Source organism: Alosa pseudoharengus, unplaced genomic scaffold (assembly GCF_046254945.1).
Source record: "Alosa pseudoharengus isolate Yale_2024_CS ecotype anadromous, Long Island Sound unplaced genomic scaffold, YU_APseudo_1.1 YU_APseudo_1.1_scf_1, whole genome shotgun sequence".
In the NCBI taxonomy this organism is placed as follows: domain Eukaryota; kingdom Metazoa; phylum Chordata; class Actinopteri; order Clupeiformes; family Clupeidae; genus Alosa; species Alosa pseudoharengus.
This window is the reverse complement of record NW_027468564.1, coordinates 27,415,000-27,432,535: the sequence shown is the minus strand read 5'-3', so window position 1 is coordinate 27,432,535 and position 17,536 is coordinate 27,415,000. Positions and strand designations below refer to the sequence as shown.

General features: G+C 41.2%; 1 protein-coding gene and 1 long non-coding RNA gene across 2 annotated transcripts; one reads left to right on the top strand and one right to left on the bottom strand.

Annotated features, from left to right (window-relative positions):
• Positions 1 to 1,160: 1,160 nt before the first annotated feature.
• Positions 1,161 to 6,767, bottom strand: LOC143124273 (GTPase IMAP family member 9-like). The gene is made up of 2 exons (XM_076285692.1): positions 6,624 to 6,767; positions 1,161 to 4,929 (listed from the first exon to the last, which is right to left on the bottom strand). The coding sequence occupies exons 1-2, from the start codon at positions 6,694 to 6,696 to the stop codon at positions 4,025 to 4,027; spliced, it is 978 nt and encodes a 325-aa protein (XP_076141807.1). The 5' UTR covers positions 6,697 to 6,767; the 3' UTR covers positions 1,161 to 4,024.
• A 1,523-nt stretch (positions 6,768 to 8,290) lies between these two features.
• On the top strand, positions 8,291 to 13,548 carry LOC143124290 (uncharacterized). Its single transcript, XR_012987010.1, has 2 exons — positions 8,291 to 8,526; positions 12,355 to 13,548. It is a non-coding gene; the product is annotated as an uncharacterized LOC143124290 (long non-coding RNA).
• The last annotated feature ends 3,988 nt before the right edge of the window (positions 13,549 to 17,536 follow it).

Sequence of the window (17,536 nt, the reverse complement as noted above, 5' to 3'; positions counted from 1 at the left end):
CTAGCAAGATCAAGAGTACATGGGTAAAGGTCATAAAAGGAACCTGCCTAGTCATAGTGTGCAGCCAGCATCAAAGGCATCTCTCTTTTTTCCCCATGCCCAAACCTAATTCCTTTGTGACAGGCCTCACATTGCTATGCCAGGTCTTTCATTCCTTTGTCCGTAAACGGAAGACAAGAGCGCAGCAAACTAGTACAGCAGAATCTGGAGACCTGTAAAGGGCAGATCACGGACTCACAGACTCACGGACTTTGGTGTGCATTCTCGCAAACTTCGTAAGGGTTTAGGGCTGTCCCAATGTTGAATTTCAAAGGGTGTGAGGGTTTGAGTACACACTTACCAAGCCCTTTCCGTGAGTCTGCATCATGCAGACTTCACCAAAGGGAATTACCCACATTCCAAAGCGTTGTGACTTTTACCGTGGAGACCATAGGGATATCTGGAAATTACAAAGGTAAACAACAACACATGTGTATGGTGCATGTGTCAGCAACAACTTTGTTATTTAACATCGTGAAGTGCTGTCCCAATTCCATACCTTTCCATGTGGACTAACACACTCACTCACTTAGCACCTGAGATCAATAAAGTCTGAGTCTTTAGTCTTTAGTCCTCAGGGCCTCATATGTGTGTGTATGTGAATGAGAGAAAAAGAGACTGTCTGTTAATGACATTATTGACCTAAAGTATGAAGCAAATCCAAGAGTCATCTGTTGATTGCACATAGAATGACCCACAGACTAAGTTACTGAAGTGAAATAGAAAACCTAAAGAAAACAAAAGTGTGATGTTATGATGGAATCTGCAGATAACAAAGGCACTCTGCACAAGGGACATGTCAAGGAGTACTGTATCTACAGTATGCAAGGTGGAATACCTAATTACAAACGTGATCTGAACTGACTGACCTTTCTGGGGACAATTGCTCTGTCGCTATTTATTACAGTGTGCATACTTTTTAATTGTTAAATAAATGTTTTATTTTTATAAGATTTCTGCCTCTGGGTGTACAAGAACATCCTAAGGACCAGATTGACCTGGAACAAAAAATGCAATGTGATATGCAAAGAGATCCCATGCCTATCATGCAATAAATCATATATTGTGGAAACAGGTAGACTCATTAGTACACGCAAGAACGAACACAAAAGAGTGTGAAAAGGAAACATCTGGAGCATGCACCTGTACAAATCAAAGAAAAGGCAGAGCAGGGGAATCTGAAATCGGCCATCTCAGACCATTGCATTGACATTGAGTCGGCCATAGCAAATCCCTCTTTTTAACTGTAGATCGCCCCTTTGAATTGAAAATATGGGCGGTATGTGTACGGTTATGTACTATGCTGAGTGTGACATCAATGGGGGGTTTTGTGAACTATGATACATCACTACAGTATGTCATGTGAGATTAATATTTTGTCTGTTTCCACCTTGATGTTGATGTTACTTAGCTCCTTTGCCAGCATTTTAAGTTTAAACTTATCCAAAATCCAAGGTATGACATGAAATAACTTTTAGTTTATTCAGAGAGTATTTGATAGGGACAGACACAGTGTACATAGACAAACTGAAAACTATCTGATGTTAGTATAATAGTGTTTATAGCTGATATGCTAATTTACAGTGCTTGTTCTTAAAAGGGCTTTTTGTTTTGTTTTTGTTACTTGCCTAAAAGGACTTTATCCAGCATGAAACTACTATGAGGGCCTGTATAACTGCTAGACTTCAGCAGTAGGTGTCAGTTCACAGATGTACTATCCCCAGCAGAATATATATAATAATATACAATTTATCTTTGACAAAGAGCGCAAACATATGCGTACAATCTTACTTTCAGAGACCTATATATTCAACTATTAATAATTAGACTATTCATTTTGTTGATAGACTTGTAGCTCCCAGTCTTTGATTCCTTTCTCTCAGGGGCGTAGATTTGCGTGGGGAACGAAGGACGTGTCCACACCAATGTCACATTACGACTGAAATGTCCCCACCAATATTCAGGTTGAAATGGGGAAAAAAGCGCTCACATGCGCTACACAAAGAGTTAAATAATGTCTCACTTCAATGCTGCGGATCATCTCTTACAGATCTTGTAATGTGCAGTAGCCTATAAGGGTAAATCGCACTGATTTGAAGTTACCTATAATAACTACCAGTGAGCCGCAGTCTCCTGCGCAGCATGGCACAGCGCTTCAGCTTCACTTCACTACAAGGCATACGAAGTGCGTCCAAATTCACCCATTCTTCTCTGTTGAACTCCTGGAGAAGTATAGCCTAGAAATCTAGACGCACCCTAGCGGCGGCAAATTAATTTGCTCAGCCTGTACGTCTAGTATCAAACCATAGGGATTTCTATTGGCTGACGCCGTGGACTTCATCCAATCACAGCGCTCTATTTTGTTAGAGAGTCTTAAGGCGGGCTTAACAGGATAACGACAGTCCTGTGACAGTGAACAACAAGGAAGGTGGCTATGGCTAACGAAGAGCGGTTGTTTGAATCGGCGTTGGCGTCAACTTTGGAGGAGTTGGACTTGTGCTTTTCTTTGAAAGTTGAGCAACACAATGCACTTAAGTAATTCCTTTCGAAGAAGGATGTATTTGCCGTTTTGCCGACCGGATACGGATATGGTCGTAGCGCTGGCCTATTGCATGCCTAGGCAGTTTGAAAGACAATTCTCTGCCCGCCCCTTGGATTAAGCGAGGTAAATGGTTCGATTCCAGACTATACATTTCAATGATATAGGATGGCCCGCCAGGCTAGGAGAAGTAGGCTACTCATCATGTCACACGATAGAGCCTTTTCTCAGCTTTTAAACGGTGCTAGCTAGCCACTATTTTCTGTGATAAACAGTTCGCGAGAAAAATTACTTCAAGAGATGTAATAATTATGCTCTGCGCCCATCTCCACATCCATTGGTCTCGGTGGAATATCGTAGGCCTACACACTCTTCACGCAACACATGACAAACCATATATCAGAATAAACAGCAGACCTTACCGAACACAAAGGTGTAATGCCCGTGTATTAGCTGTTCCAGAGTAATCCGGTTTTGAAATAAATTGTAGCAAAATTCAACATGGTCTTTTGGCTTTAAGCATTTCTTAAAACTGAGCTGTGCTTACATCGCCTAGATATCTGTAATTATTAGAATCATCCAGGATAACCAAAAAATCCCAGCTTAATCCCTTATATAGGTTTTGTGAAATACCCCTCTGGTGAGGGCAGAGTCCGTTATACCAATAAATACCAAACAAACAATTCACATAACCACCAGATAAATCAATAAATTGAATTTCTCTCCAGGTAGAAAAATAATATCTATATCCAGTGGTCAGAACAAGGAACTGTGTGAGGTCTGACAGTCAGTTTCAGGATATTTTTATCTTGTAAATAATTTTGGTACATTTGTTTTAAATATTAATTATTAATAAATGGGACCGTACTTGACATTGTGATGAGAAAAACAAATAGTATGATGTGTAGGCCAAAGGGGAAAGGGGAGCTTTGTCTGAATTTTCACAAATCAGTTGTTCAATAAGTTTCCCAGGCACACAGTTTTTTCTCCCCAATAATTTCCTACTCCTCCTATCAAAGCTCCAAATGCTGCACCAGGAGGTCCTCCCGTCAGACCTATGGCTCCCCCCAGAACTGCTCCTCCTCCTGTACACACCTGTACAACAAACTTCTCTTCCTCTTCCTTTTTCTTCTGTTTCTCCTCCATTTTCTGTCTTTCATCCTCTCTAATCCTCCTCTCCTCATCGTCCTTTTTCTTCTTTTCTTCCTCTAGCTTTCTCTCCTCTTTTCTCATCCTTGCCGGAGCCTACTGATACATCTTGTTTATGTAGTATTCACTCTTATTTTTCTCCACTATCTTACCCAAGAGCTCTTTAACCGAAGTCTGATACCATTTTGGTACAACTTTTCACAAATCAGTTGTTCAAAGTCACCAGGTTTTCTGTCAATACATTTCCTATTGCTCCTCTTACCAAAGCTCCAAATACTCCACCAACAGGACCTGCCATCAGACCCAGACACATATTTCTTCTGACCATATATGTCCTGGTATTATTCCAACGATTGCTCCAAATAATGCACCATAAGGACCTGCCATCCAACCTATGCTGCTTAGCCCCAGAATCGCTCCAGTAGATGTACACACTATGTGACGAAACTTCTCTTCCCCTTCCTTTTTCTCCTGTTCCTCCTGTTCCTTTTTCTTCTGTTCCTCCTGTTCCTTCATTTTCTGTCTTTCATCCTCTCTAATCCTCCTATCTTCATCCTCCTTTTTATTCTTTTCTTCCTCTAGCTTTCTCTCCTCCTCTTCTCTCATCCTTTCCTGAGCCTCCTGATACATCTTGTTTGTGTAATATTCTCCGTTATTTTTCTCCACAATAGTGTATATCTTATCCAAGAGCTCTTTAACCGAAGTCTGATTCTTGATATTATGTAGAGCATGATATCCACCCCTACATTTGTTGATGATCTCCTTAATATCCGGATGTTGATCTATTGTATGTTCCACTGACTGATCCAGCTGTTCAATATGAGTGAACAGCACCATGGTATAATTTGCAGCTCTCTCACTAAAGTTCTCCTGGATCCACTTCACTGTGTTCCTCTCCTCCTCTGTGAATCTCACATCCATTCTGATCACCAGCAGGAAGACATGGGGGCCAGGAAGAGACAAATTGACACACTTCTCTATCTCAATTTTCAAATTAGCACCAGTCATTCTTGTATCAAACAGTCCTGGGGTGTCCACCACTGTGACCCGTCTCCCATTGACCTCTCCACTCTCCTTATGAGAAGTTGAAGTAACAGACTGAAAACCTGAACTTTTATTGAAAGCAGGTCTCCCCAGGATGGTGTTTCCTGTTGAACTCTTTCCAGCTCCAGTTTTACCCAGCAGCACAATCCGTATTTCTCCTGTGTGAAAACATTCAGAAAGAGTTTGTGTGTATATGTTGTAGGGTACTCAGAAACAATTTGATTGCTAAACTATGATTGTCAAGAATCTCCATAAGAATGTGGTTACTCTGAGTGTTTGGCAAGGTTCACTGTCACTAGTTTGCACAATTTTGAATATTTGCTAGGGGGCAGCCGTGGCCTACTGGTTAGCACTTCGGACCTGTAACCGGAGGGTAACATGCCTGCATTGTAGCACATACATTCAACATTAAGTGTTGTTTGTATATGTGTATCACCTATTTAACCAACAGCATAAAATAACAGAATATCAAAAAGTTTTCATTTGGCTAGCCTACCATTGTTGCAGAAAACACATATAAGAAGATATTCATTCCAATTTTACTAATTTTTGCACACTTCAACATGAGGAAGCAGATTGAGAAACCTGTTATAATCGTCATGGGGAGATTCCTTCCAAACTGCCCTATCATGTCTTTGAACTGACGTCATGAGGGCAGGTTTCCGCTTGTGCAGTCCGTGGAAAGACAACTGCAAGAACTGAAAGAAGGTGCAGACTCCCGTGATATTTTAAGGTCATGTGACATAGTGACACCGTGGTAAGTTCGTCTCTGGCTGGAGGAAGTCGGACAGTATTTCTAACTAGTATAAATTGTGTTCAACCCAGCAAGTATCACATTAAGTCAGATCTGCGCTTGCTGCTTCAAAATAGAACAACTTTACTTTATTGTCTATATCAAAAGCAGTTGTTCACTTTGTGTGAAAGATGCTATTTTCCGCGTCTTTTTTATTCCAACCGTGGCTTTTTTGGAGAAAAAACGAGAATTTTAGTAGTATAAGTAAGTATATATACTCTTTTGATCCTGTGAGGGAAATTTGGTCTCTGCATTTATCCCAGTCCGTGAAACACACTCAGCACACAGTGAACACACAGTGAGGTGAAGCACAAACTAATCCTAGCGCAGTGAGTTGCCAGCAACAACAGCGGCGCTCGGGGAGCAGTAAGGGGTTAGGTGCCTTGCTCAAGGGCACTTCAGCCATGCCTACTGGTCGGGGTTCGAACTGGCAACCCTCCGGTTACAAGTCCGAAGCGCTAACCAGTAGGCCACGGCTGCCCCCAAATATCCTGGATTACTTACACCTAGCTTCAGATAGTCTCTCCTACTCATCCTGGATTGGTATGTGTTGAGCTAGAATGACCAGACAACGCTATGGCAAGCATCGCTTTATCACTTATCTTGGATTTCTTAATTCTTCTGTGAAATACCCCTCAGAGTAAGTTCTCGCTGCCCTAATGTTGATGGGAGACTTGTTGAATTAAACCAATAAATTAGTAATTTCTTTCTGAAGTTGCTGTGGGGTTTTTGGACCAATTGTCATAATCCACAAATGTCTGAGATCCTTTTAAGCCGCTAGCTAGCTACCAGGCAGAGTTCAGTGGTTGAACTGGTTTGTTCAGAAGGCTACTAGCAAACAAGTAAAGCAACGAGTTGAACTTAAACATACATTATTTGATACTAGGCCTACACTTAGAGAAATAATTGAAGAACAATAACTGAAACAATTATTGAAACACAATAATAAGAGAAACAAAGAACACAATAATAAGAGAACACAATAATAAGAGAAACAAAGAAAAAGCTAGAGTTCTAGAAAGAAAGAGAACTGGTAGGAAACAAAAAAGTCTCTCTTACGTGATAATGGGATGCCAGCAGATAGCAAGGGCATTGTCCACAACAGTGTCAACCAGATTACAAAGTGTTTCATCTTCTCGAGTGTGTTGTGTCTACTCAGAGCTTGTGAAACGAGACCAGACTGTTAAGAAAGTCAACTGACTGTAAGTGACAAACCCTGGTAAAACTGTGTGTGTACATACAGTAAGCACCTCCCACTCAGGGTCTTTGGAGTTAAGACTCTCTCTGTCTCAAAAATGTCTCTGCCCTTCTCTCTCTCTGTCTCACACACACACATTCATTTATGCTGTGTTTCAGGTAAAATGCTTCTGTAAAGTGCTTCTGTAAAGTGAAGATTTACCAGGTTTGTGAATGTAAATGCTATTCTTGGGGTCAATTATGCAGCTCCGTAACAATTTTATTTTATTTGCTCGATGTTGGTTGTTTAGACATGTTTTGTAAGTCTTCCATTATTTCATCATACTAGCAAGATCAAGAGTACATGGGTAAAGGTCATAAAAAGAACCTGCCTAGTCATAGTGTGCAGCCAAAGGCCACTCTCTTTTTTCCCCATGCCCAAACCTAATTCCTTTGTTGACAGGCCTTGCACTGCTCATTCATTCCTTTCTCCGTAAACGAAAGCCACGAGGGCAGCATACTAGTACAGCAGGATCTGGAAAACACCTGTACAGGGCACATAAAGAGACCACGCCTAGTCATTGTGTGCACATTGCTGAGTTATCAAAGGCATCTCTCTTTTTCCCCATGACCAAACCTAATTAATCTGTTGACAGGCCTCACACTGCTATGCCGAGCCTTTTATTCATTTCTCCATAAACGAAAGACAAGACACACACACACACACACACACACACACACACAAACAAACACGTACACATGCACATTGCACACAATTCAACAATTTCTCAGAATTATGAACAGGCAAGATGGGGGTGGGGTTGTATAAAATGTATTTTACATGTGAAATCTATGAACTAATCATGTTTTGGTACTTTGCCTAGCAGATACCAGTGAGAATTGAGTGTGCATAATGCAATTCAGTGAGACAGTCACTCATTTATGCCTTTCACCTTTTGTTTTTAGCCAGCATCCAGACCAGCAGATACCCTGACTTTGCTGAATTACTGAAGCTAAGCAGGAACAAAGTAGGAAATGGCCAGTGACCCTGAACACAATTTGACAAGCGTGACTTATTTTTGTGAATAAAATGTGCTGGACTGGGAGGCGGTCATATTTTGTACCGCTCTGCGGTACATCTAGTTACAGTAAGCTCAACGCTTAACACTTTTTCTGAGTCTTCTGGCATAGTGGCACATATTATACATAGTATATTTACTTTTTATTGTTTACTTGAATGTTATGTTTGTCTGTGGACTTAAATTGGTAGAATATGTCTTGTCTCCACCGTGGGATAGTGAGAAACGTAATTTTGATCTCTTTGTATGTCTTGGCATGTGAAGAAATTGACAATAAAGCAGACTTTGACTTTGATATGTTACATATTGCTGACTACTGTCTTAACACAGCCACTCTGGCCTGTCTCTGGTTCATAATTTTGAGTTTCATTTCAGAGGAAGTCAGGTGATTAATGCAAAATGCATCTACTCAGTGGTTTAACCAAGTGTGTAAGAGGAAATGAAACTGAGAATGAAGGCTGTGAAGGAGGTGCTTGTGCATGTGCAGGTAAAGTTGAATGTAAAACATATGCCACAGAGATTCAGGAACTCACTGAAGATCAATCAGAGATACGTTGCTTTCACAGAGAGTCTCTCTAAACTTTCCTCACAGTCTGGTCTCATTTGAAAAGCTCTGAAAATACACAAGAAGATGAAAGACATCATGGTCTTGTGGCTGATGCTGTTGTGGATAATGCCTCTGTTATCTGCAGGCCATCAATTAACAAGTAAGAGATAATTTTTATCTTTTTTAGTATCTGTCTCTTTATCTGCAGTACATCCATTTTGCTTTATCGATGGTCTCAAACTCTATTAAATATTATTATTATGAGTAATTAAATATTTTCTCATAATATTTTGTTTTGTCTGACTACATTTACTACGTGCTATATACGAGCAAAAACATGTTTAATTAGTTGCCTTCATTCAGACAGGACAGTGAAGTGACATAAATGGGGTGGGATCAGGCAATGACCACGGGTTGGACGCTGCAGCTTTGAGCCAATACAAATTGTTGAATAACTAGATGTACCGCAGAGCGGTACAAAATATGGCCGCCGCCCAGTCCAGCACATGTTTTCCACAAAAACAAGTCACGCTGAAAGGCATATATGATTCTAACTGTCTCACTGAATTGCATTATGCACACTCAATTCTCACTGGTATCTGCTAGACAACAAGTACCAAAACATGATTAGTTCATAGATTTCAAATGTAATATACATTTTATACAACCCCACCCCCATCTTACCTGTTCATAATTCTGAGAAATTCTTGAATTGTTTGCATGTGTGCGTGTACATGTTTATGTTTATGTGTGTGTGGGTGTGTGTGCGTGCATTTGCTTGTGTGTTTGCCTGTTTATGTGCCTGTGTGTGTGCATGTGCATGCATGGGTATATATGTCTACTGTGTGAGTATGTGTCATTCGTAGGATTACTGTGAATGTATGTGTGTGCGTGTGTATCTCTTTATGCACATGTGTGCATATGGAATGGGTTTACATGACCCCTGGAGGCAAACATATGCAAAAAATTGGTCATCCTAGGCCCTACGGTTCTCAAGATATTCACAGAAAACTGTGTCTGCCCTACCCTCCTTTCGGGGGGTCCAGTCCAGCGGGGGGGCTACAGATCAAAACGAAACGCGATGGTTCCATGCTATCCATGTGGGGTTACATGCCCACCAAGTTTCGTGTACCCCGGTCTTTCAGTGTCCCGGGAATCCTTGTTGGTGTACGGCAGCGTTTCTCAAACTGTGGGTCGCGACCCACTACTGGGTCGCGGAGACATGCCAGGTGGGGCGCGAACTGACGTGAAAAACAGGAGTTTTTTTATTTTTATTTTTATCTGTAGCCTGGGCCCAGGTAGCACCGGATGCGCAATGGACGCACTGTGTTATTCATAGGGAAGCGCTCGTGTCAAGGCAGCTTAGTTAGTCCCGACCTACATGAGATTTTGAACGTTGTTGTGAGAGTGGTGAATTTCATCAAAACCCGGCCCTTAAAAGCGCGTCTATTCTCCACACTTTGCGAAGAGATGGTAGCTGACCAAAAGGCTGTACTGTTTCAAAGCGAGGCAAGGTGGCTTTCCCGAGGTAAAGTGCTGTCGCGCGTGTTTGAGCTCCGAGTCGCCTCTTCTTGGAGGAAGAGCGCATGTTTGAATCTGCAAGCACGTTCACTAATGAACATTTCTTGACGAAGCTGGCCTATCTTAGCGATATATTTGATATATCTTAGCGATAGGTACATTTGAGTTAAATGTCCATTTACAAGGCAAAGACAAGCACCTACCTCACCTAGCAAATAAGATTACTGCATTCACCAAAACAACTTGAGGTATGGGACAGGCGCCTCGATCGCGACAGTATTATGCCTTTGAGATTTCTGAGCGAAATCGCTGAAACGTCTGATTCGGGAGCCACTCTTGTGATCCCATGTAGGCTATTAAACAGTAGGCCTACATCACATCCCTGCAAAGTTTATTTCAAAAATATTTCCCAACCAGCAGTGCTCAGTATGACTGGATTATGGATCCATTTAATGCAGCATGTTTTCATTGAATATATTGTACAATGCTGTAAAATGGCCTATGCTTCCTAATATGTTGCTGGAAAACAGAAATATGTGTGTTATTATGTATTTATTTATTATTATATCTGTTGAACTGTTGAAGAGGATATATTTAGAACTTGTCATTATTTCAATAAATTTGACAATTTTAAGCTTGACCTACCACTTTCTTAGAGCGATGAGGGACAGGTGGGGCTCAAGAATGCCCCCTTGATCAAAGTGGGGAATGAAAGAAAAAGTTTGAGAACCACTGGTGTACGGTCACTAAATGTACACATAAATTATATTATTGTAAGGCCCCCCATAAATGAAAGTCCACGAAACTTGGCATGCATTCGGAGGGTGTCATAATGATCCTACATTTTCAATTTCGTGCAGTTTTGACCATGTCAGCCAGAGATATTGTGATGAAAACACCTAATGTTTTGCTTTTTAATTTTTAACTAGGTGGCGCTATACATGACATAAGTGGTAATGGGATAGGTTGACATGCCCCCTTAAGACCAACATACAAAAAAAGGTGGACCTCCTAGGCCCTACGGTTCTCGAGATATTCACAGAAAACTGTCTCCGGCCACCTACAGGCCAGTTGGTGTATAGTAACAAATTAATTTATTGTGTGGCCCCCCATGAACGGAATTCCACGAAACTTGGCGTGCATTCAGAGGGTGTCATAATGATCCTACACTTCCAATTTCGTGCAGTTTTGACTATGTTAGGTCACAGATACCTGCGATTACAACACCTCATTTTTACTTTTTTGTGTTTAACTAGGTGGCGCTATACATAAAATGAGTGGTTATGGAATGGGTTGACATGGCCCTTTGAGATCAACATACAAAAAAAAATGGTCCTCCTAAACCCTACGGTTCTCATTATATTCACTGAAAACTGTGTCTGCCCTACCCGCCTTTCGGGGGTCCAGTCCAGCGGGGGGGCTACAGATTAAAACGAAAAAAGGAGGTTCCATGCTATCCATGTGGGGTTACATGCCCACCAAGTTTCGTGTACCCCGGTCTTAGAGTGTCCTGGGAATCCTTGACGGAAATTTGGACATGCGGAAAAAAAAAAAAAAAAAAAAAAAATCTGACTAATTCTATATCGCTTCGCTGCGCGGCGGTCATAATAAATATGTTGAGATTTAAATCATTTGTTGACTCTGATGAAGACTCTTTCACATCAAAGCGTTAGTCATCAGCAGTGGTGTAGTTTACGTGATACACAGGACTACGCAAAATACCCACTTAAAATAGGCAAGGATACATATTAACATTTGGGGTTGATCACAATATACACACTACAGCTAACTACTACATCACAGTATATCCAGTACAGCTAACTAGACCACACCACTGGTCATCAGCACCAGTAAGGCTCGGTTTAACCAATCACGTGCTCTGGTGCTTTTGGGTTCAGTCTTCTGAAGTGGCCCGAGATTTGTGATTGATTTAAATAATTGTTTTGCTAATCCATCAAAGCAGACCCTTGCTAACACACTAGTTAAACCACTCAAACAGATATGTTGAGCACTAGTTACCTGACTTACTCAAACGAAACGTACAGTATACGCAGTGTACTAGAAAAAATAAACAGTTGATGTGGCGCAACTGGCTGGGGCCCCTGCACCATACGCGGCCCCGTGGTCCTTTCCGGATCCCACCACTGCTCTCTCTCCCATTCGCTTCCTGTCACTCTCCACTGTCCTATCATTAAAGGCATAAAGACCCCCCCCCCCCCCCCCCAAAAAAAAAAAAAAAAATAAAATATATATATATATATATATATATATATATATATACATATTTAGTTAATTGACAGAATGGCCATGTTGTACAACAGCTTGCTACCATTTCTGCCAGCAACATTCACTGTCAAAATAGGGCTAGTGCTACACCATCACACTCACACAGACTATTTCTGAATGTTGCCCAATAGATGTATTGAGGACCTCACACTGAAGAATTCATATAAACTCTTCACCTCAGTTTCTCATAGGGCCCAAAAACATCACGTCATAGGAGCAACTGCAGGAGGTGCTGGGGGAGGAGCCGGAGGAGCAACAGGCGGAGCCTGTGGGGGAGCAGCACTGGGAGCACTCGGCGGATTGGTTGTAGGAGGCCCCGTGGGAGCAGCTGCTGGAGCAAAACTAGGAGCAGAAATAGGAGCAGCTGTAGGGGGGTTTACAGGTGCATTTACAGGAGCACAAGAGGGATACAGCCATGGGGGTGAACATGGAGGAGCAGCAGGTGGGAGAGCTGGAGGAGAGGCAGGAACAGTGGCCGGGGGAATAGCTGGAACAATGAATGGTGTAGACACAGCTGGCAAGGCTGCAAAATCAGTTGCAGGACTTCTTACAGATTGGGGTGGAACAATTAATGGTGCAAACACAGCTGGCAAGACGGCAAAATCAGTTGCAGGACTTCTTACAGATTGGGGTGATATGTTCACACAAGAAGGTAAACATGACGATGGTGCAGCAAAATCATTTACAGAATGTTTTCTTATGGCAGACAGGGCTGGTGAAGTTGTCCAAAAGCTGGTCGATACCATCATAGATGAAGGTGGAAAGGTGGGAGAAACAGTGGGTAAACATACTGGAAGGGAGATTGAAAAAGTTATCAGAAATGTAGTAGGGTGACACACTGAAAGTCATTGAGGGTTGCATTTGCAAGATATTTCACTGGAGATCTTCTTTCCAAATAATTCTCATTATATTACTATTTGACAATGAATGCAATTTGTGTCACTGAACAATTAAAAGAATCAGAAAAGTAGTAGGGTGACACATTGAAAGGGATTGAGGGGTGTATGTGCAAGATATACTTCACTGGAAATGTTTTTGTTGTTTTTGTAATTGAGACACATTTTCTCTCTAATTATTGATTGTTTGAATGAATGCAGTTTGTTGCTGAACAACCTCTTTATATTTTTCTGATTGAAATAAATTGTAAAAGTAAAAACAAGTAAAACCATGTCTAATGCTATGTATTCTCATCTGATATTGTACAGTAGTTGCTGTCAAAAGTAAAGCACAAGTGATGCACTTTGTAACCGAATCATATACCTTTACCTGAATTAGAAAAAAACTAAATGAAGTACTGTAACAAAAGCACATAATCTGGGATCAGGTCAGATTTTATTTGATTCAAACAAAATAAATGGGCTATGTTATAACTGTTGATTTTTTTTCTTTTTGTCTTCATCATGCAAATGTATGTATGTAGAATAACAATATGTGAGCTTTAGTACTCATAGAATGAACAACTGAATATATGCTACTCCCTTACATGTACAGTATACTGGTGTCTGTTTTTCAGAAATAATCTGTAAAAATCCATGAAGTGCTGACTTCGGATTATTCCTTTTTAGCTGAAACAACATCTTTATCAACATAGTGGACACTTCACAATTACATAATGAAAGACTAAATATGTGGCTCTCCAGCAATCTCACGTTCACAGCGAATGACATGTACATGTCTCAACTTGACTTCTACTTCTGTGTGTTCATTCGGTTACACTTTACTTGACAGTGTCAACATAAGAGTGACATGACACTGTCATGAACGTGTCATAAACAAGTCATAATTGTTTATGACATAACGCTTCTAGACGGGAGGCTGAGAGGGAGGTGCTTGTGCATGTACAGGTAAAGTTGATGTGACTGAAAGGCATATGCCACAGAGATTCAGGAACTCACTGAAGATCAATCAGAGAGAGAAGACACACGAAGATGAAAGACATCATGGTCTGGTTGATGCTGCTGTGGACAATGCCTCTGCTATCTGCAGGCAATCAATTAACATGTAAGAGAGATTTTTTTGACCTATTTTGTTGTTTGTTAATTTAAAAGTAACTCAAAAGTTACTTTCTCTAGTAACTAATTATGACCGCCGCGCAGCGAAGCGGTGGTCATATATGTTTAGTCAGATTTTTTTTTTTTCTTTTTTTTTTTTTCTTTTTTTCTTTTTCGCATGTCCAAATTTCCGTCAATGATTCCCGGGACACTGAAAGCCCGGGGTAGAAGAAACTTGGTGGGCATGTAACCCCGTATGGATAGCATGGAACCATCGTTTTTCGTTTTGATCTGTAGGATCTGGACTGCACCCCCCGAAAGGAGGGTAGGGCAGACACAGTTTTCTGTGAATATCTCGAGAACCGTAGGGTTTAGGAGGACCATTTTTTTTCGTATGTTGATCTCAAGGGGCCATGTCAAACCATTCCATAACCACTCATTTCATGTATAGCGCCACCTAGTTAAACACAAAAAAGTAAAAATGAGGTGTTGTAATCGCAGGTATCTGTGATCTAACATAGTCAAAACTGCACAAAATTGAAAGTGTAGGATCATTATGACACCCTCCGAATGCATGTCAAGTTTTGTGAACTTTCGTTCATGGGGGGCCTTACAATAAAATAATTTATGTGTACATTTAGTGACCGTACACCAACAAGATTCCCGGGACACTGAAAGACCGGGGTACACGAAACTTGCTGGGCATGTAACCCCACATGGATAGCATGGAACCGTCGTTTTTCGTTTTGATCTGTAGCCCCCCCGCTGTACTAGACCCCCCGAAAGGAGGGTAGGGCAGACACAGTTTTCTGTGAATATCTTGAGAACCGTAGGGCCTAGGATGACCAATTTTTTCCGTATGTTTGCCTCCAGGCAGTGGCGGTCTTAACATAGATGCATAGGTAGGCGGCTGCTTGGGGCCCCCTACCAGTAGTCTTAGTAGGGGGGCCCCCAACCAACCTAAAAAAAAAAAAAACCTTATCATCATGAACGCTTCAAAAGTATGGTAAATTGTAATCATATTCTTAAGAAATACTTAAAACATTGACGTAGTAATTAAAATGTCCAATTCATGGTTATGTCCCTACACATAGGCCTATACACCCCCTACTTCCACAATGAAATGGACTAGTCTGTAACGTGCGTTGCGCGAAAGATAAACACAAAGGATGACTGGGAAAGTGTTGACAATTTAGCGACTCTGTCGCTAGATTAAGTTTTGGCCATCCCTAGCGAGAAAAATGACGACTAGCGACAAATTTGCTTATTTCTTGCAACGATGGCAACCTCTGTTTCGTTGTTGAAACGCCAGAAAATCTCCCCTCTCATGCCTGTTTCGTTAGTGAATTAGGCCTACATCGCGAATTTGCCCAAAGCGTTAGCTACCCCACGATAATAAAAGTTACGACTGGCTTATGTGGTATCAGCCCATGTTATTACATGGAAGTAGGTTCTATAAATCTTAACAGCTCAGAAAACGTCACTGGAAGGTTCAGCAAAAACGAGACGAGAGCAATGACATGATGACAGGGAAACAGGGACACGCTTGCCAGCATCGATCAACAAGCACATTGAACAAAGGAAAGTAGGCTACAACTTCATTCACAAAGTAGATAGTTCAAAATCGAGCAAAATCAAGGCCTATAACATTTGTTTAGGCTATGTAGCATGTTGTCAATGCAGGACAGACTGTCGGCTGGAGTAGCCTAAAAAAAAACAATTCTGTCGGTCTGTCCGAGTGACATTTAAGCCTATATAGCCTAAAAATATATCCAAAAAATATAGCCATTGCCTACAATTGTGTAGGCTACCCTATGGTGAAATTATAATCAGATGTCATGCAGTGCAAAGCAGATGCAGCAGTTGGGAATAGGTTGGAAATGACTGCATTTCTTACAGAAATGTAAAGTGTAGGCCTAATTAATATATAAGTATTAAAACTAAAAATGATTTCAAGAAGTTGCCTATAATATGAGTAGGAGAACAGCAAACAGGCGTAAAGGGGAATTAAAGGGCCATCACAAGGGTTTTTTAGGTGGTGGTGGGGGGGTTGAGTTCTCTGTTGTGCTTTTGTGACTATTAGTTTGTGCTACACTTTGTGTGTTCTCTGCTTTCCATCTTCATTTTGTAGTAAAGAAGTGCAGGGTTTAAAGGGGTAGGGTTTTTTCTCCTCTCCAACCTTTACTTTCCCGTAGATTAGCTTTACCTGCCTATCCACCATTCAGTCGGTAGTTTACATTTTTTTTCGTTCTCTTTTAAAGATCGGATGGGGGGGCCCCATACATACCTTCGCCTTGGGCCCCCAATTTGCTAAATCCGCCACTGCCTCCAGGGGTCATGTTAACCCATTCCATGTGCACACATGTGCATAAACAGATACAAACGCACACACATACATTCACAGTAATCATACGTATGACACATACTCACACAGTAGACATATGTACGCATGCATGCACATGCACAAACACACATACCCAGGCAAACACACAAGCACGCACGCACACACACACACACACACACCCACACACATAAACATAAACGTGTACACGCACACATGCACACAATTCAAGAATTTCTCAGAATTATGAACAGGCAAGATGGGGGTGGGGTTGTATAAAATGAATTTTACATGTAAAATCTATGAACTAATCATGTTTTGGTACTTGTTGTCTAGCAGATACCAATGAGAATTGAGTGTGGCTAATGCAATTTAGTGAGACAGTTAGAATCATATAGGCCTTTCAGCGTGATTTATTTTTGTGGAAAAAATGTGCTGGACTGGGCGGCGGTCATATTTTGTACCGCTCTGCGGTAAATCTAGTTACTTTTGATACAGTAATTGGTAACGTAATTTAATTACTTTTGAAAGAAGTAACTAGTAACTGTAACTAATTACTAATTTTCAGTAACTTGCCCAACACTGATTCGGAGGGTGTCATAATGATCCTACACTTTCAATTTCGTGCAGTTTTGACTATGTTAGGTCACAGATACCTGCGATTACAACACCTCATTTTTACTTTTTTGTTTTTAACTAGGTGGCGCTATACATGAAATGAGTGGTTATGGAATGGTTTGACATGGCCCCTTGAGATCAACATACAAAAAAGGTGGTCCTCCTAAACCCTACGGTTCTCGAAATATTCACAGAAAACTGTGTCTGCCCTACCCTCCTTTCGGGGTGTCCAGTCCAGCGGGGTGGCACAGATCAAAACAAAAAACGACGGTTCCATGCTATCCATGTGGGTCCCCGGTCTTTCAGTGTCCCGGGAATCCTTGATGGAAATTTGGCCATGCAAAAAAGAAAAAAGAAAAAATCTGACTAAACTATATGACCGTCGCTTCGCTGCGCGGCGGTCATAATAAATC

Coding starts and splice junctions, on each gene's coding strand:
- LOC143124273 (XM_076285692.1), bottom strand. CDS start 6,696: ATGAAACACTTTGTAATCTGGTTGACACTGTTGTGGACAATGCCCTTG. Junction 4,930..6,623: donor TGCTGGCATCCCATTATCAC/GTAAGAGAGACT, acceptor GTTTTCACACAG/GAGAAATACGGATTGTGCTG.